This window comes from Candoia aspera, chromosome 3 (genome assembly GCF_035149785.1).
Source record: "Candoia aspera isolate rCanAsp1 chromosome 3, rCanAsp1.hap2, whole genome shotgun sequence".
Taxonomy (NCBI): Eukaryota; Metazoa; Chordata; class Lepidosauria; order Squamata; family Boidae; genus Candoia; species Candoia aspera.
Genome location: NC_086155.1, coordinates 103,632,740 through 103,653,541, shown reverse-complemented (window position 1 = coordinate 103,653,541; position 20,802 = coordinate 103,632,740). Strand labels below are relative to the sequence as shown.

The 20,802-nt window shown below is 36.9% G+C and overlaps 1 protein-coding gene across 1 annotated transcript in view; it reads left to right on the top strand.

The window, feature by feature from the left end:
* XPR1 (xenotropic and polytropic retrovirus receptor 1) overlaps positions 1 to 20,258 on the top strand; it is a 115,600-nt gene extending 95,342 nt beyond the window's left edge. Inside the window, exons 12-15 of the mRNA XM_063298456.1 lie at positions 4,366 to 4,532; positions 5,616 to 5,755; positions 6,633 to 6,854; positions 14,004 to 20,258. Coding sequence (XP_063154526.1) covers positions 4,366 to 4,532; positions 5,616 to 5,755; positions 6,633 to 6,854; positions 14,004 to 14,064 — 590 coding nt within the window. The 3' untranslated portion in view covers positions 14,065 to 20,258. The remainder of the gene's footprint in view (positions 1 to 4,365; positions 4,533 to 5,615; positions 5,756 to 6,632; positions 6,855 to 14,003) is intronic.
* Positions 20,259 to 20,802: the final 544 nt, after the last annotated feature.

Here is a 20,802-nt window from a genome sequence, read left to right as displayed (position 1 = left end):
GGCACTGCAGACACATTTGATTGCAGGAAAAACAGTTTGTACCCCAGGAGGGTTACGGTTTCATCTGTGATAGCTGGGGTGCTCTCTTAAAGCACATGGTTCCAGAATTATCTACTTTTTTTTAGATTTTTTTTTATCCCGCCTTTATTATTTTTATAAATAACTTAAGGCGGCGAACATACCTAATACTCCTTCCTCCTCCTATTTTCTCCACAACAACAACCCTGTGAGGTGAGTTGGGCTGAGAGAGAGCGACTGTCCCAAGGTCACCCAGCCGGCTTTCATGAACTAGGTCTCCTGGTTTCTAGCCTTGGTGCCTTAACTGCTAGACCAAACTGGCTCTTTTAGTTAGGTATTTTAAAAATATTTTTAGATCTTTTAAAATATTTAAATCTTTAAAAAAATTTTTTTTATAAAAGATCTTTTTACTTAGATCTTTTACGTAGATTTCTAAAATTGAACCCCAATACTAAATATGTAATATACTACTACAACAGGCAAGTGAAGCTCATCTTATTTTTCAGCTTTTGTTCTTTGTTTCCCCAAAATACAGGTTTTGAGAACCATAAGACAGCATACTTCATTTGTTTTGTTTTAGTTTCCAGTTGCAACTAATTAAATCTGTGCTTTATTGTTAATTATTATAAATGATTTTCAATAATTTAAACATAATTTAAGGAAAAATTAAAGCTTAGAAGTTCAGTAATACCTTCCTATTTTTCCCTTAATGTATTCAAATCCAAACCTCTCAAAAATTAATTTTTTTAAGGGTGTAATTGGATCTATATTAGTTTTGTCACCTTCCAAGGGGAAACTGAAGAAAAGTGTGCAGGGTTTGCATGTAACAGTAAGCCATAATTTAAATTTGTGTGTATGACCAGGAATTTGTGCAGTGGAGATGTTCAAGCATCCACCCTCCTATTTTCTTCTCTCAGGAAGGAAAAATGCAGCCAACAATAGCATAAAGCAGAAATAAGTATAATTTTAGCAGATAGTTATTATGGTTGTGCTCACAATAGTGGTAAGTAATACTGGGTGTGTTCACATATTAACTAAACTTCCTCCCTTTCAGAATAGGCAAACTGCATCATGGCTTAGCATAATGTGCAAACCAGGTATTGTGGCTTAAAATTAATTGTAGACAAATGCTAAACAAGCCTACTTCAAAGCTAGCATTGTTTCTGTGGTTTGTTTAGCAAAGTCAGGTTTATTTTAAATTATAGCTTCTGATTTTTATTTTAAAAACAATCTATTACAGTGAAACTGAAGCTCTTATTATTTGTTCTCCATATGCATGTAGAGAAAAACCGCTGTTGTGAAATTTTGGCACTCTGCATTGGATCACTCCCATACATTAGAGCTGATCATTAAGTGTGAATGCAGCCATTGTCATTCGTCTTTAAAGTCTGATGTTGTTACTTTATGGCTAGAAACATTCTTTTAGTAAAACTGGCGTGTTGAGCAGATATACAGTGTTGGTTTTATTTGTATCAAAAATATCAAGATGGTAAGTATACCAATTTATGAAAATATGCTGCAAGGTCTAATAGGGTGTCTTGATCTGTTTCAGCAGAACAGGCATATTTGTTAATTCAGATTTATGATTACAAAGTCAAAAACAAAGTACTCTGCTGTATTGTAGAACTGCCAAGTGGAATGATGAAATTCTTATTATTTAAACAAATTTTTCACATGTGACATTGAGTTTCATGTTTTGGTATGTGAAAGCATCCGTTTCCATCTACTGGAGAAAATGTGAATGACACCCTTATTGGTTACAGTAACAAAGGCAGTCTCCATTTATGCAATATTTTTCTCTAACAGCTTAATGCATTTCACATACAAGAACTTGGCTATCTTATTATTACCCTACTCTTGGAAAGTACCTGGCTGTCTCAGATAAATGTTTTGTTGTCAGATAAATTATTTCTACTAAGGGTATGATTATTTAAATCAGGTTTCTCATACATACTGCTTCATAGGTTTACTAAACAATGGTCCAGAATTAATCAAAAGCCATGTTAAACAAAGTTCACTTAAGTGCTTTGTTCTAACAACCAGAGCTGGCATCTCTGTGTTGCATGTGAACATCTTAAATACTTTCCTTTTTAAAATATTCCTACAGAATATTTTTACAAGTACTCTTAAAACAATATGTGATGTTTTAGATAAAACAATTGTTTAGATGATAATTGTTTTGTCTTCCTTTTGTTATTTCCAGTGTTGCTCTTTTGGGGTTCTTTCTTCCTTGACCCAACTCTTTTCCATAAAAAGAAAGAACAAACTTTGATGACTATAACTGAAAGCTCAAAGTAAATTCTGATAGTTTCTTGACAGAGTGGGGCAGTTTGATAAACATAGTTAGTTGAGAAATGTTCTTAATTTAGATAGAAAAGGCTTCCTTAATTAAAAGTTAAAGGTAAAAGCACTAACTGCATTAGAACATTATAATAAGACATAATTTTCTGGGATGCTGGCTTAAATGTGGATGTGCAGGATGCCATGTGTACTGCTGAGCTATTCCAGTTATTATCTCCTGCCAGTAGGAATTGATGAAAAAGCCCAGATGGTTCTTGTCATTTGTTTAGTATTATGCAGAAACAGGGAGCTCTGTTTCATTCCTAGCAAGCTAGAACTGTAAGCCATGGCTATTTATTTGCATATTTGTTTATTAGATTATTCATCTTTTCACTAGAAGTTTAAAGCAGCACGCATAGAACTCCCTCCTCAATTTTTTCCGTATAGCAACAATCCTGGGGTGGTTTCGCTGAGGGACAGTATCAGATACAAGGTAACTTAGCTTACTGAGGCTAGACTCAAATCTGCAGCTCTTTGATCCTAATCCAAACTTTAACTATTTCAGTACACTGGCCCTCAGTGATTTTTCTTAGAATGCAGGGGAAAAAAACCAGTGTAACTACAGTGGTGCTTAAAAGTTGTGAACCGTTTTGAATTTTCAATATTTCTGCAAAAAATAACCTAAAAAGTTATCTGTTCTCCACACAAGTCCCAAAACTAGATGAAGAGAATCCAATTAAACGAATGAGTCAAAAACATTGTACTTGTTCATTGATGAGGTCCAACTGCTTTTCAGGGGTCCTCAGAAACTACTTTGTTTGTGCCATGATGCATTTTCACCTGCCTATGTTGTGAAAATCAGACTTTGATAATGAATACTCAGAATTCTCTTCTTTAAATAAGGCAGGAGCTCCCACACTTACACCTGCTTATCATCCCATTGATTGAAACACCTGGCTCTAATTTCCCCTTCAAATGAACTGATGATCCTAGAAGCTCACATACTTTTGCTACACATTAATATGTAGCTTTGGATCATTTTCCTTAATAAATAAATGAACAAGTATAACGTTTTTGACTGAGTTGTTTAATTGGGTTCTCTTTATCTAGTTTTAGAACTTGTGTGGAGATCAGATCACATTTTAGGTCATATTTTTGCAGAAATATTGAACATTCAAAACATTCACAAACTTTTAAGCACCACTGAATCTGTCAAACCATAATCGGAGCTATTTGTGATTTGTTCAGCCATTCCCACTGGCATACTGCTCTTTCTTAATTAAGTAGAAATTCTAAAGAATTCTAACATCCATTTTAATTTGACATCCACAATGAGCATTCTTTTTATAAACTGCCAGACCAGCATAAATATATTCATATAATTTTATATTAACTATTTATTCTTTTTAAAAAATATATTTGCCACCTTAAAAATATGATCTGCTGTAATTTTGAACTATTTTTAATGAATCACTTTGCCATTCATTACTACACAAGCCTGTTCGTGCTCCACAGTTGTCATGAGATACTCACCTGTGTAACCCCATCATCTTGTTATCATTAAAACACACACACACACTGCATCCTACTGATCACAAGGTTCAGAGAGTCAAATAATATGTATTCTTCTTAGGAGAAGTAGCTATTTAAAATATTTGAACACAACAATGAATATCAGAGCCATACCCAAACTCTTGGTAGCCTCAGCCCTTTAAAGAAAAATAAACATCCATCCTCACAAATACACAGATGAGTTTTTATGAGCTTTATGGGGTGTGGTACAGAATGTCATTGGTAATCTTTTAAAGGTGACTTCCTTTTAACCAACTATACTTTCATAAGACGCAGGGTGGTTATTCAGATGTGAATAATCAAGGTCTATTTTTATAGATGTGGAAAGCAGATACCTAAAATTTATATTAGTATCTTTTAAGTGCAATATTAATGGGTGCTACTCAAAGAGAATACCATACACTGCCAAAAGGAATCTGGGATATGATTAACTGAATTCCATTCCGCAGAGTGAAGTCTGTACTTATATAACATTACTGTTTTTCTTTCTTGTAGTTCAAAAACACAATGACTACCAAGTATTCTTCTATCTGTGGATTGTCTTCTACTTCATTAGCTCCTGCTATACCCTTATCTGGGACTTGAAGATGGACTGGGGCCTTTTTGATAAGAATGCTGGTGAAAATACTTTCCTCCGGGAAGAGATTGTTTACCCACAAAAAGTGTGTATATGAACAGTGTTTATTTGAAAATGCTTATGGGAGACTGAAACTGTTACGTGTGCATGCTGATGAGGCCTCCTACTAATGATTTCTGTTTAAACTGAACATTATCTAAAATGTACAGTGATTGTACACATCTTTAAAAATATGCTTTGAAAGAGATAATTAAGCTAAAATAGATTCTACCTTAAAACCACACATATTTGGAAGATCAATAATAAGTAGATATCTTCCTGAAGAATTAGTACACGAGGAGGAGCAAGATTTGTTCCAATTTTCCTTCCTGCATCTTAGCAGCTGAATGTTTAGATTCTCTTGTATTTTCTCTCTGTCTCTCAAGCATGCACACATTTTCCCTGGTCATCCACTCCCCTCCTCTGTTTCTGAGTGTCATAAAGCAATAACCAGATGCTCTGAAGATGATCCTAGGTTTTGTTTGAACTGATGGGAGCATGTCTGGAATCTAATAATTGGTTAAGTTGTGGTTTGGCAAAAAGGGATGTATAATATGCAGAAGCCCTCATGTGCAGGAGACAGCCAGACTTTCAAGGCATCAAGGATACCAACATAAAATGAATGTTTGCTATATTTCTTGCAGTTATATTATTGTCCAGCAGAATGCACAATAAAACCAAAAACCAAAATTATTGTCGTCTTTGATTAATAATGCTCAGATTTTTCTTGTAAGTAGTAGTAGATTGTAAAGTACTAGTAGACTGTGAAGTACCAACATGGTATGGTATGTTTCAAGAGGTCTTTGTTTCCATGACAACAGGATATTTGGAAAAGAATATCAAAGTCACTTACTGGCAAACCATAAGAAATGAGACTGTTGCTGCCCTTTTAGTTAGCGTAATGTTTGTCCTTCAACCAATCCCAGCTAGAACTTCAGTTCACCTCCTATGATACTGTACTTACATCCCATATGAAAGATAATGACCATTTGACTGCACAAGTACCATAGTTAGCGGGCGGAGTCAGCGACTGAAGGACTGGATATCTCTTTGTAGGCATTTATTTGGAGGTTGATCTGGTGGATATTATTCCTCGATATTACAGCTGCCTATGCTGTCTGTCTGTCAGGCCTATTACTACTGTGCCATTGTAGAGGATGTGATTCTGCGTTTTGCATGGACTATCCAGATCTCTCTGACTACCATGGAAATTCACCCTTTTGCTGGTGACATCATTGCAACTGTATTTGCACCACTTGAGGTTTTCCGGTAAGATGCATCCACTAACAGAATACTTACTAAGCTTTGGAAGACCTATCTGCAAATAATTATGACTGCCATTTACCCTCTATAATTAAAAATAATATTTTATTCTCCCTCTACAGTTAGTTCTGATCTACAGATGTAGAGGGAGATCTACTATCTAACTATAGTAGATCTCCCTCTACATCTGTAGATCAGAACTATCTGTGGATGCTGCAAGGATGAGCAACCCTTGCAGTATCCAAAACAAATATTCTGTAACATTTTAAAAATGCAAGTGAAACCAGAAATCAAAAGAGACCTTGGATATGGTCTCTAGCAATCAGGATTTGAGACTTCCATGTTTATAAGTATCAGAAATATGACAATTCCATAGTACAGTTAGCAGAGGTTATAAAATATTACATGTATCTATGAAAGTGTAGTTTGCATTTTTTAACACAGTTTGAGAACTTGGTTTATCTAATGTGGATCATATATAGATGTAATATTTACCACTCTTGCATTTTACTGCTATATACAGTTCATCTTCACAGTAATACTTTGAGACATTTTTGATTAAGTGAGTAATGGAACTGAACTTCAGTGTCTAAGTTCAGCATATGTTCACATGAACTCATATTGAAAATCTGATCCCTTTTTTCCTCCAGCGTTTGACCTGTTACATTTACAGTATAAAAAATTGGTTGTCAAGTAATTAAATGTATTATTAGTCAGTTGGGAAATTAATGCAGAAGGTTCTCTAGTGTTAGTTTCCTGCTTTGTCACTCCTTTCGGGAGAAGGGGAAAATTTATTTCCCTTATATATTTATGCATTAGTCTTAGATCTACATTAATATTTTCAAATCTTTGTTTTAGTTGCTTATTATCTTCCACTTTTCAGGCGGTTCGTGTGGAATTTCTTCCGATTAGAGAATGAGCACCTGAATAACTGTGGTGAGTTCCGAGCTGTCCGGGACATTTCAGTGGCACCGCTGAATGCAGATGATCAGACCCTGCTTGAACAGATGATGGACCAGGAGGATGGTGTCCGAAACCGCCAGAAAAACAGAGCTTGGAAGTGTAGCCACAGTGTGTCCTTGCAAAGACCTCATCTTGCTTCACAGTACGTGTTACACCATAGCTCAACGAATTTCTTATTTGATTAGAACAGCTTTCCTCCACATGTTACCCTTCAGATACTGTATTCTTGGGACTGCAGCTTCCAGAATTCCCAGCTGGAATGGCCAAAGAGAGTGCTAAATTTTCTGAAGGGCATGAAATTGGGAGAGGCTAAATTAGATTTGATAGACAAACTTAATATGGGAGAAGTAAAAGAAAGCTGGCTGTTGCATCCATTACATCCCACCACATATGAAGCCAGTTTACACTGCTTTCTGATACCCAGCTTTCCTAGGGTTAAGAGTTCTTAATGCTTTTTTATTAATACACTTAATTTAATAATTTAATTTAATTTAATTAATACATGCACTCTTCATGTAGCCAGAAGTTAAAAGTCAGTGGAGATACAACTGATAAACTGGATTCTCTCTCATGTATGCATGCCTCTTCCCCACAGGCTTGTCGGAGTTGGAGCACCTAACTTTCTTAACTGTAGGAAGGTTAGAATCTGTGATAAGCATGTGATACAGTTCTTGCAAGGGTACTCTTACATCCTTATGATCATTCAGTATCTAATTAGATTGAACTATTAAGATGCAGAGTACAATGAGGATAATATAATTTACCAAGCTATATGCAGTATTTATCCATCTTTTGACCAAAGACCCAGTTCTAGTTTAAATCTGTTGCCCTGCTCAATGTATCTCAAAATCTGTTGCATACATACAGCATGGAATTAAGATTGTTCTAATATTTCCAGGCTTATTGAGCTGAAGCCTGTGCACCAAATCTGCGTGATCTTTACATACATACCAGTTGGTGTGACTCACTACTAATAAGTGATGACTCTAGCTGAGATAATACCCACGGGAATTATGAAGCAGTTGCTGTGATTCCAGCTCCCTCAGGGCTATAACTCTTGTAACAAGGCACCTTCATCAGTTTCTTGCATGAGCCTTAGTTTGAGCCCATAACCTCTTGCACAGACTCAAAATCTAACTCAGTCTTCTGATAATCTGTTGAAGCTACCACCTTCTATTGTTCCCACTGCCATCAGTGGGAGCCTGGGCATACTGGCTAGATGCCAGGCTAGCTGAAAGATCTTCCCCAACTGGCCTTCAATCATGTCCTCCAGTAGCTTGCTGTCTTGTGGATGAGCATATCCCCTAGTTATAGGATTGTTACCATATATTTATGGCCTTACACAAATATCAATTGGTTGTGCTGTCAGATTCATAAGAGCTAGAGATGGTTCCTCCTTTGGGTAAGTGTGTGTTTAATTCTAGGCAAGCTGTACTTGTGTCATGTTCATCTTTGTGTTATCCCTTCTTCCACCATTTTATGCTGGGTTATCATACCTCTGTTTTATCTACAGCAGCCTTGACCTTTCCCCACATTGATCCACTGCTGTTCTATTTGGTGGTCTTGTTGCTCTTCGCTTTATGGTGATGCTGAAGTTTATATATGTAATTTTTATTACAGATTTTCACATAAGTAAAAAGTAAACATGAAATTATATAGAGTGAAATTAAGAAAAAAAGGTAAAAGTTAAAAGAATAAGTAGAAAAGATAATGCAGGTTGAAAGAAAAGAAAGAAAAGATGGTGATGCTAAAGTTTTTAAATGATTCTGTAGCAGAAACAGCTCTTACTGGTATGCTTTTTAGTAGCATCAGTGTCAGCAGAATATGATTTTGCTCAGATTGGGGGAAAAATGTAAAGGACTAAAACATACCTTTTACTGCATTAAATTACAATTCTTGTCTCAGCCACTCCTGCCTCTCCCTTCTCTGTTTAGAGGAGTTGTATATAGCATAATTTGACCTTGAGAGTAATTGAGCTCCAGGTTTTATCTCCAGCTGATTATCAGTGTTATGAGCTCGTATTCTTTTCTGACCACAGACCTTTCCTACAGCCATAAATTGATTTCTGCATTTCAGTAAAGAGCAGATACAGTCATCTTTAAAAACCCAACCAGGAGTAATTTGAAATCACCTCAATAAAAACCCTTTTTATTCTGATACATCAAAGGCAGTGTACAGCATTAAAATTTAATGCAATTTCTCTTATAGCCATGGTAACTTGGGAGCTACATAGTATCTCTCAGATTGCCTTGGTATACCTGAATCACAGGAGAATGCATAATTGCTTTCCTTTTATGCATTTCATTCACAACAGTGTCATCCTGATGCAAAATATGGGAGTTGCCACTGTTTTTAGTCACATGTGCTCAGGCAAGGAAGATAATATACTATCTTTGTGAAGGTGTGACACCCAGGGATGGGGAATTTTTCCATCCCCTCTTACTGTCTGTTTTCCCTTCTCAACCTCCATTACTGCTGCGTTTGCCGCTGTCTTGTCCAGACCATTTTAGTACAATGCTTGTTATTCTGTCCCTCTGGAGAGTTAGCTTTTGATACCCCTTCTTGTAGTTTTACTATGTATCCCTCGAGGAGGATTTTGAATTAATTTGTTTTGTTATTAGCAACCTTTAGTTGGTTGTTGATTGAAATAACTGTTTGAGGTATTAATAAACAGCTTTTGGCTTTAAATTCAAGTGAGCATCCAAGCAAGGGATTTTATTTCCTGCTTCTCCTCTGTCCCCAAGCTGTAAGTGCTCTTTACTCTCCCAATCTAGCACAGCATAATTTATGAAATGTGAAGGAGTGCAATGCACTTGCCGTATAATTATGCTGCAGCAAATTCTCTTGTTTAAGTTCTTTAAAGTTCATCTGCAATTCAAAATTCTTCGTCACCTCTTTGATTTTTTTCTTGCTTTTTACCTTAGTCTTGTTACCATATCCTTATTAATATTACTCAAATTTCCCATCTTCCTGCTAGTATGGAAGATCACTTCCTGTTGGTGAAGGCTGCCTGGGAGATGACAGGTAGCTGGATACCCCAGACTGACCAGGCAGTACTGAGGAGGAACAGGCGTAAACTTAGGCTGTGGATTTTTGGAACTCCCTGAGACTGGCAATATTTCATTTTTAGTGCTTAATGGAATTATATTTTTCCCCCTTCAGGACTGGTGCCCATTTTAGGGGTCTTCTTGGACTCACAGCTCCTGCAGTGTCACCTGCTGGGACCTAAGCATGCCTTTCCTACCACAGCACCTGCCCTATGGAACACCATTCCCCCTACCAAGATAGATCTGGCCCCCACCCTGGCCATGTTCAAAGTGTTCTAAAAGTCTGGCTCTTTCCCCAGGCCCTGGGGTAACATGGGTGTCGGGTCCTGCATGTTACACTATTTTTCAGTGGTGGGCTTTCTTCCAGTGCTGGGCTATGGATAGCTTAATAAATAGCTTTCCTAGTGAGCCTAGTGAGACTAAAAGCAATTAAACTATTTAAGCTCCACCAGTCGTTTGGGTAGCTAAAATAGCTATTGTGCTCATGTGCTTTACTTCCATCATTTACCATTCTTATCATATGAAGCAGCCAACTTTCAACTCCATATTTATGCAATTTGTTGTTTATTCGTTTAGTCGCTTCCGACTCTTCGTGACTTCATGGACCAGCCCACGCCAGAGCTTTCTGTCGGTCGTCAACACCCCCAGCTCCCCCAGGGACGAGTCCGTCACCTCTAGAACATCATCCATCCATCTTGCCCTTGGTCGGCCCCTCTTCCTTTTGCCCTCCACTCTCCCTAGCATCAGCATCTTCTCCAGGGTGTCCTGTCTTCTCATTATGTGGCCAAAGTATTTCAGTTTTGCCTTTAATATCATTCCCTCAAGTGAGCAGTCTGGCTTTATTTCCTGGAGGATGGACTGGTTGGATCTTCTTGCAGTCCAAGGCACTCTCAGAATTTTCCCAAACACCTTCTCAGGGACACTAACAGACAAATTCCCTGTACCTTGTGCATTCACTTTTTCTACCTTTCCCTTTGTGTAGGAGAACTATAACAGTATTCTTCCAGTCAACAGTCACATGTGGAGTCTTTACACACATGGTAAACAAGTTGCACAATCACTCCGTAAGCAAACCACTTTCATGTTTAACCTTTCTCTAATTACACCATCTGTACCTGTGGCCTTACCATTTTTCAGCATTTTCACAGCGTTTCTTTTTTCTTCATAATGTTTTCTTGGACACCAGCATTTATAACAGGGGCTTCAAACTCAAACTGTCTTGAAGATCTCATGAAGACTAGTTCATTAACTTCAGGGCTGCCCACATGCAATTGTGAATGTGAGCAGCCATAGTGACAGCTTATGCAGTGAGGATTTGGGGTTTCTGTTGGCTTGAGCTGGGTATCTGTTGGATGAGTCTTGTGTAGAGAGCAGCTGGGAACAGCAAAGACATTACTGCACTCCTCATAAAGCAACTCCTGAGCTGTCACCATGCACTGAGCTGGTGGATCCTGCCACTGACCCTTTGCAGACTCTATCTTCTGCTGAATTTTCTTATTCCAGGATAATTTTCTTAGTCAAAAATGTATGCCTTGTATTTGTATTAAATAATGGGGTTTAATATCACTGCTAAAAGTTAAATACATTGGAATTTATTTGACAAAAAACAGTGAATACCTCCTTCCAGCATTCATTGCTTTTATTTTTAATTCCATTTACTCTGCTGGAGGCTCCTTCTTTAGCTCTCTTCTCCCACTTCCAGAATCATTTTTTATTTCCATCAAAATGTTGCTCATTTTCTCTGCCATTTTTAATTTTTAACCAGTCCTTATTCTCTGACTATATACTTGGAAATTCTTTTTCTGTATTTACTGATTTTATGTGTGTGTGTGTCCGTGTTTATATATACCCATTTTTCAAAGCAACCATTTTTATATGCATTTTTCTTATCCTCATCCTCTTTCACTTTATTATTCCAACAAGCACACTTTTTTGTACTCCCTGTTAGCCTGATTACGCACACTTGCATGGTACTTTATAACATGATTGTTTTTACTCTATTCGAGGAAGCTTCCACATCCTCTTTAAATCCTATCAATCCATTTTATATTACTTTTTCATATAGAACTTGTATCTTTCTGAAGTCATTCTACTTCCACTCTTGTTTCATTTTTTCCCTCTTCTTCCTTGTCCATTTTCCCCCACAGTCCATTTTTGATACTTCCAAAAAAATGATCTGTCTCACATTCAGAACCTCTCATCACTCTTGAATCCTTCACTAATCCTTACCTGTCAGTCTTTCATATAAACGATCAGTCTTGCTTTTAGATTTATATTCATGCCATTGCTGTTAAACATTAATAACAGACCTTTTTCTAAGCAGCTATTACCAAGTCACCATTCTCATTCCTTCTTGGATCTCTAAATGGTTCATCACTTTTTCAGTTCTCCCTCATCTTGTTCATGCCCATGTGTTCATGGCATCTAGCAGAATTTTTTTTCCTTCCAGATGAACCTGAATCCTACTGCTGTTGTATGCAGGCTAGAATCTAATCAAATTCTAGAATCTAGGGATTACTCTGCAAGCCAACATTCTATTTACTGCATGCCACCAACTGGAAGGTATATGCAGTGTCCTGGCATATGCTCAGATGCAGTTGGAAATTCAGGATGCTGATTTTGAAAAAAAAAAAAAAAGTTTGGAGACTACATTTGAAATCTCTATTCATTTCCTGATTTTGTCCAGGTTAACACATACATCCGGATGCTCTCACATGCACACATATACACAGCAAAAGCAAAATACCATTTTATTCCCAGTTACTCTCTCTACATAAATTTATTTTGTTCATGGTAACAGGGAAAGATGAACTTCAGGAGCCTGCCAGTTTGATTCTTTCCAGCAGAATATTGGAAAGAAATTAAGTAAAAGGGCTCAGGACTCTGTCCATCAGCAGGCTAGCTCTCTGAAAATGGAAAAGTTCAGGACCAAATTTGCAATGGGGGAAAAAGCTGGCAAAAGAAAGATCCAGTTCCAAAATGGCTGATATTTACGGTGACCATATTTTCTTGGAAAAAATAAAGGGCAAACCTGAAAAAGGGGCAAATCTGAAAGTGGTTCATAAGGATAAAAAAAATGTTTATGTTTATAACTTTGCTTTACAAAGGAAAATTCAAGAGCAAAGCCAAGTAAAACCTTACAAAAATGCATTTCTTGAATGTATCCCTATAGGAGGGGCAGGTGGTCAGCAGCAGGTTAGAATCTAGCCAGTTCCTCCAGTCTAAGCCCCCTTCCTTTTGGGTCACATGACCCAGACTGGAGCATATGCAGCCTGCCCTGTGCTTCCCAGTACACTTGCAGAAATGCACACGTAATGTAAGGACAGAAACATACATGTGAGTACTCAGTATATTACCTTGCTACATAGAAGAAAATACAGATGTGTCCTGTGACCACTGCTACTAATGGGGTTGGAATGGAACGAATTCCAGGTTGCCCTGCCTTGTTTTCTAAGTTTTGCCTCAAGTCAATGTGGCAGACTAGAATAATTATTGGAAACAAGGATGTCACTAGACTATACCAACAGACTCCGTGTTTGGGTTTCATTTTTTTTCCCTTGAATTAAAAAAAAAACATAAAGCCATTCAGGGCTGGGAGCTTGCAACAAGTGTAAAATACGTTCTGATTGTGGAGCATCACTGTTTGACTTAATGTCTGATTGATCACTTTGCTTATTCTGTGAGAACAATGAATGCCATTTCAGTAGAAATGCTTTGTCTTCTGGGTTTTTTTCATACTAGCAAGTACTCAGCAGAGGGAGCTGTTGAGATAAAGTATTTTTATCTTTTATACCTCTTACCTTCTTTCATCTTTTGTATCTTTCGTATTTTTATAATGGTTTTTTATGACTTTTTATTTGTAAGTCGCACAGAGCAACTTTTATAGTGAGGTGGGCGGTGTATAAATGTAATAAATAAAAATAAAAATAAAATGAATATTTATTCAGTTCAATAAAGATTGATATGCCTGGCCAAAATTCCTTTGCTTATATCTTGTTTTGAATGTGTGGATGGCTGTTTCCCCAAGGTCAGGGAGTAGATGAGTTCTGCTAGTATTGATGGTGAGTGGGCTTAATAGTTTATCCTTGGGTGCCAGGGGGTTATGTTTGCAGGGGGGCAGGGAAGTGGGTTGTTTCTTTTAATCTTGTAAGATGCCCAGTCACTTGTGTGAGATGGGTGGCTATATAAATCAAATACACAAACAAACATACTGTTAATCAGAGTTTAATTTCCTGTTTTCTCAGGTCGAAGATTCATGACACCAAAGTATTAATAGAAGACACAGACGATGAAGCAAACACATGAAATACCCACAGAGCCAAGTTCCACATCCCTTGTGTTCTCTTGCTTTATTACCTTCCCAACCCCAAATGCCACCCAGCCCATCCTCTGTTACAGTTCCAGCTAAAAACAGGAGAAAAATCTGAACACACTTTCTGAGCTCTTCCGGACCGGTTCCTATGGACTCCAACAAGCTCACTGTGTTTTCTTTTCTTTTCTTCTGGTTTTAATTTGATTTCTTGTTTTTAAGATATAAATCTAACTTTGTTTTGCCAATCAGAGGGACATTTAAGGAAAGAGCTGTCTTAAAGATTGTTTACAATCTCTTCAAGGACACATAATCTGGACGAAGAAGCATCATTTGGACTCCCTAATGGGACTTTACTGAGAAATCACTCGGTCTCTGCTCAGTCCAGTTTTGACTGGTTGAAACTGGACCGGGGTTTTTAACTTTGGCTCGCACTCTGGTTTTTGGTGTTTTCTTTCATATCCAGCGCCAAGGCACTGGCTGCACTTGCCGGGAAAGTGCACTTAGAGCAGTACCTTCATTCACGAAGCTACTTTTTAATTTGATGTAACTTTCTTATAATTTTTTGAAATATGATGTATTTGTTGCACATAGTTTTCACATTATTTATGATAGTTAACCATATGAGAATGGTTTTGAGTCCTGTGCAATGAAGGTGGTAACTCTTTAAAAAAAAAAAAAGGCAAGTGGTTGGGGAGAAGGGGATGTAGATCCTGGATCTCTCTTGCTGCAAGGTTAAGCCCTTTAAAATACCTCTTTGAGAGAACTTGCACCGGCTTAACCTGTCTGATTTTTTATTTTTATTTTTATGTTTCTTCTTCTTGATTGATTTTAAGCCAAAGTTGCTCTGTTGGGTTTTACTTGCTGCTGCTGGTCCCGCAGAAACCTTGTCACCTTCCTTAGCCAGATCTTTGTATGTGTGCCTCCACAGAAATAGTAACATGATCTCCAGATTTCTGTTGGAAAAAATTAGAGGTAACCCTGTGTAGTTCATTAGACATCCATGCAAGAAAGCCTTAGTTTGTACATTTAAGAATGGTTTTCATTTTAATGAGCTGAGTCTCCAGGACATCATCCCATTTTTAAATAGGGAGTTCCTGTATGTATGGTTCATTCACTTCAGCTAAATAATAGAGAAAAAAAAACTGATTGAGACAATGGTCTGTCTTGTAGGGGATATAGGATTACTCATTCAGCAGTATATACTGGGTTCAAGCAGACCTTAACAGCTTGTCATTTATGTCATCTGGAGGCTGTGTAGCCTTTAAAAATTGAGGAAGTTGGTATTGCTATAGAAAGGGCTCTTTAATTTTTTTTAATAAATAAAAAAAATTGCCATACTTTGGCAAAGACTTGTCTGACAATCACTGTCCAAGAACATCCTCAGGTTAACTTTTGTTTCATTTTTTAAACCTACCTACCCCAAGTCCTAGATTTCCAGTGTGGTGCTAGGCCTGACTTTTACAAGCATTATGAGTGGCACTGCTAATTGGACTTATGGTAGATGGTCATACACTTTAGTAAATTCTTTAAAAAAAAGTTTCCAGTTGATTTTTTTTTTATTATTCCATATTGGCCTCCAGCATCCATAGGATAGAGCAGCATGAATGCTTAAGATGACCACACCCTCTCCTTGTAGTAGAAAGCCTGTGTTGTGTATGCCAAGCATTTGTACTTCATATTAGCAAATGAAAGCTTATTGTGCTCTGTTATACAACGTGTGCATTTGTGAGATCACCACCATATAATGGGAGAAGCTATTTCAGATTTTCTTAACTCTGATTCTGATATAGGACTTCACAGCAAGGACTGTGTTGTTCTTGTTTAGGTTTTTAGATGGTATTAGTTCCTTTCTCCTGTCCAGTCTTCTTTGGTTTGCAAATCACAACCATCCATTTAAGCAAAGAGGATTTCTTTTTTAACCTTTTTTTTCTTAGTTCATAATTGTGTCTGTAAATTTATTTCCTTATTTTATCTTTCAAGTCATTCATAAAGACTTATTTTGTAAGGCAACTGTGACTTAAAGATAGTATGCATAATGTGCCTATAGCCATAAGGAACTAGAAAACAAATTTCTGGCAAAACAAATTAACTTCAAATCAGGGTCCCTTGACAGGCAAGAGAGCTGTAGAATGAGACTTTAAATCACAGTTATTTTTTATTGTGCTTTAACTTGGTAGAAGATTTAGGACATTGTGGTAGTAATGCAAGTAGATCTTGGAGTTGTGCATTATTTGTGCTTCTGCTGTGTAGCAGTTATTGCTTGGTATTCTAGTACCAGGCTGTTCTAGTAGAATATTGGGATTTTGGAATCCAGGAATCTCCCACTAAGCTGTTCCTGTTTTGTAGCAAGATACGGCTGCAGTTCAATGGGGTTTTTTTGTATTTTACATATTGCAATAATAGAGTACTACCAACAGCTTTATGTGAATAATGGCAACTACTTATACATTCAGTTAAACAAATATGAGAGGTCAGTCTACCTAAGGAATGCTAATCTGAATAAATTATGTGCCCCGTAAGTTCTTCCTGCCAAAGACATATAACATGGAAATATTTTTTCAGGGTATACAGAAGGATTCTGGCATTTGAGAATTAAGCAGAGGAAGTAGCCTGATGGTGGAAATTGAGCCAGTGAGCTCATGATAGTCTAAAGAGAGAGACTTAGTTGATAGTTATAAATATAATTGAAAAATGGAATATTAGAGGTTATATTTCCCTTTGGTATTGATTCAGAATTGTTGTGTATTGTTGTACCGTCACCTTTGACTGAACAAGTTGAAAAGTACTGGCAGTCTGAAATAATTTGCCTATCAGAATAGGAAGAGCATATATGCCACAATCAACAATGTTTTTTTTTTCATACTACCATCAGCTGACTGAACAAAAGTCACTGCCTTGTGCATAATACAGCATTTTACATGGAAGCAATAAATGAAGCTCCAGTTTCAGATTTATATTTAGAGAACTTGACTAACATTTGTACATTGTATATTGTGTTCTTTGAATCTATATAGTGATTAGCCAAGTTGGTTAACTAACAGTCACCCCCACCAGGCTGCTGTCATCAAGAAGTCCTACAATCTTTGAATGCTAGTACTTTCATTAAGCTAGTTATTATACAGCCCACATGGTTGTTCAGCATGGGTATTTGGAAGAAATATGCATCCTGAAGAATTCATGCTTGGTAGCCTAACTTAAGAAGTTGGGCTTTGCATCTCTTGCTAATGGAGAGGTTTATCTCCAGAGTTTATCATATTTTCTTGTGGATGGTCAGTGCAGAATTGTTGTTCATTAAAACCATTATATTGGAATTTCTCATGTAGCAAGCTTTTAGAATAAGTAAGATGGAATATTGAGATAGCTAGGACACTTTCCATCTTCCTGGAGCGTAGGGAAATGCCACGTAACTGGCCAAAAACATTCAAAAGATTTTTTCCCCCACAGAATTAAAGACTTGAAAGAAGGGTTGATGCTTTTGGTCTTTACACTTGACCCTTTCCATCTCTGGCAAATAGATTTAATGTAGTGTTACATAATGGTTTTGACCTAGAAGGACAAGAGAAATATATATGAACTTCATGGGAACTAATGGCTTTCTGAAGCGGTTTTCTCGTACTTTGGAAATAGAATGGAACTGACCCTCTGCCATGGAGGTTGGAGAAGCATCTTTGTAAGGATGCGCAGAAGTACTTTGCTACTTTTTATTTTCCTCTTTCAAAGGAGTTTTACCTTTCCTTTTGTTTTGTCAGAGGGAGAACAATTCGTTATATTTCAATTAAAATAACTCCCTTGCTCTTTGTCCATTCTCCACAAGGGTTGCCCAGTTGTGGAAAGCATTAGGAATCTTCTTGCAATGGAATCAGGCTCTATTCTGAGCATACAGCAAAAAAAAAAAGGCTTTTTCTCATGCTTCACTTTTTATTACCCCATACCCTGTTTTCTTTACCTTCTTGATTGTCACAGTCCAGTGGGCTTTCTAGAAAAATAAACAAAAGCTCTCATGCTGGAAGTTTAAGCATGTATTCAGGAAAAAGTATATAGTTCTGGGGTCTAAGTATCCTATGCCCTGCTATCATTCCTGCAGCAAACTCCATTGTGTTATTCTGGACTTTGGTTTGAAATTGATGACAAGCTATATGGAAGGGGTGGAAGGAGCAGCTCTGTATAGATCATTTACTTTTTAAACTTAAAAACAGACAATTTCATCATTAAGGAAGTCAGTCCCCACCCCCTCAAAAAACATCATTGAACAAAAATTTGTCCAGTATACTTATTTTCTGTGGATAAATGTTTTGTTTAAATTAAGCAATCTCTTCAGCATCTAGATATTTCTAAGCCTCTTCAAAAGATACACATGAACAGTTTTAATCCATGATTTTGTTATCTCATGTTTTCCTTTTCAAGGAAGCATTATTGATGAGGCCTCTAATCTTGCAGTATCATAAATCTGCAAAGGGCAAGGAAGAAAAATTTAACTTGGATAGAAAGATTTGCTTATGATATATAACAAACTTGATCTTTTGACTCTCCCATTTTTCTCTAAGAGTCATAAAAAGCCAGAAGGCATAAATTGAAATTCCAGATTTTAGACTCTACTACTGTAGTTAGAGCCAGAGCAATTCAATCAGTACAGTTGCCAGGTAAGACTGAACTGTTTCTTTTTCTAAGTGCCATGCTGAATTGGGCAATTACATTAGTCCCCTGTGCCATTTTTTAAAATCTGTCTGCAAACTAGTTGGTCAGTATGTGTTGGAAGAAATTGTCCTGGCTTAAATAATGTTTTTTGTAAACTGGTTATTAAAAAGGGGAAAAGGGGTCCTTTTTATGCTTTTCATACCTTCCCCTAAATTTTTTTTCTGCTCCTTATATCAATATGAGTGATTTAACATGAGAAAGCAACAAAATAATTCTGTCAGTTCTGATTGGAGAGTGTGCACTTGGATATTTCCTGCTTCCAAATCTTTATGAACTTGATGTTAAGAAACCACTTTTTTTCCTTTCTTTACACTGCTGGACTAGGTAGAGTAAAGGAGCTATAGGGTTGATAACTGGGCTGTGAACTGCAATCCTTGTATCTGTATATGCCAATAGATGAGTCCATTTGCCATGCTAAACTATAAATTGTCTCCACCTTGTTTAAGCCTTCGGCCTTACACTGTATGAATTCTTCAACTGGTAATTGGAGATGGCAACTAACTTGACTTTTCATTTCCAACTTTGCCCTGCTGCTATATTGAGCTCTATCTCATTCCCATTTTTCACCTTACTGGTGTGTTGGTCTAAATGATTATTATATATTACAAAACCCCGAGCTGTAGGTGTCAAAAGTAACTATGGAATGTGATATAGTCCTCTTGTGGGTGCTTTTTTCTTTACTTTCTTCCTTTCTCTGTCCCCTTCTCCACTCCTCTTTTGGTTCAGTGGAAAAGGTGAAGAAAAGACTTGCCGCTTGCTTGGACTCATAATGATGTTTTCTGTGATTGCGCTATTAGCTGTCTCCTTCTCCCTCCCCTATTCTCCCCCCATGGATATAAGACTTTTCTGAAGTGTGGAATTAACTTTCTTGATAAGTAGGTTTAAAAAATGCACAATGTGGTACTGTTTCATAGTTCTTAGATGGTTGTATAAAAAGAGTTAATGTGGTTTGTGCTTTTAAAAGGAATAAGTGATTGATTTATTAATCTGTCTTTTTCATTATTACAAGCTTTGTTTTCCAATGACTACTTGCCTGTTTGGTTTTGTATGCTATATGTGTGTTTAATGCTTGATTTCATTCTTAAATATTGATGCTGATCACATCAGGCACACAGATCACACTGGTGCAAGCCCTATGTACCTGGATAGGACTTCCACAATAATATTTTTACACATTTATTACGTACTGATTAGATTTCTATTCTGCCTTTAGAGCATATTGTAAAATAATTGTGATTAGGGTAAATTTCTATAATTGCTGACCATGTTTGTTTTCTTTTTAAACAAACAAAAAAGCTGATGAAATTAAGCTTTAGACAGCAAATACTGTTTTTACACTACCTGAGCAATATAATTGATGCTCCCCAGTAGTTCACCTGTGTAGTTCTCATATCATTGAACCTGAGCTGTTGCAGAAAAAAATCAAGAACATAATTATTTTCCATATTAATGTTGTCCAGGTATATTATCCATTAAATTCAATTTTCCCAAAGGATAGTAGCCATGTTATTCTTTTGCAGCAAAAACAAGAAAAAATTCCTGTGTCACCTTAAAGACATACGGTGCTTGTTTGTGTTCCCACACACTCCAAAGCACCTTTTTGGAATTCAAATCCAAAGTGCTGTACAGACCTAATACGAAGTATGTAATATGGTGCTAAAACAGACCCTTCCAAAAGCTAGGGGAGAAATGTTATTTTCAGATACAACAGTTGTTTGTATTCATGAAAAGCATTTAGCAATGTTTGAACAATGAAAACAAGTCAGGAAGAGGAAGAATAATTAAATCCAATGGTCTCATGTACTAGGATACTTATTTTCCAAATTGCTATCAAAGGAATTAGGCTTCCTCACTTTTTAATTGCTAATATGCTGGTGCATAGACCTAGAGTAAATAGTATCAGCACTAAGAACAAAACACATACATCTATACAGTCTTAAATATGTAAGATTTTATGACTATACCACATGTAGGGACAGATCAGAAGCATATTCACACTAGAGGAGATTGCATATGGTGTATCTCATACAAAAAAG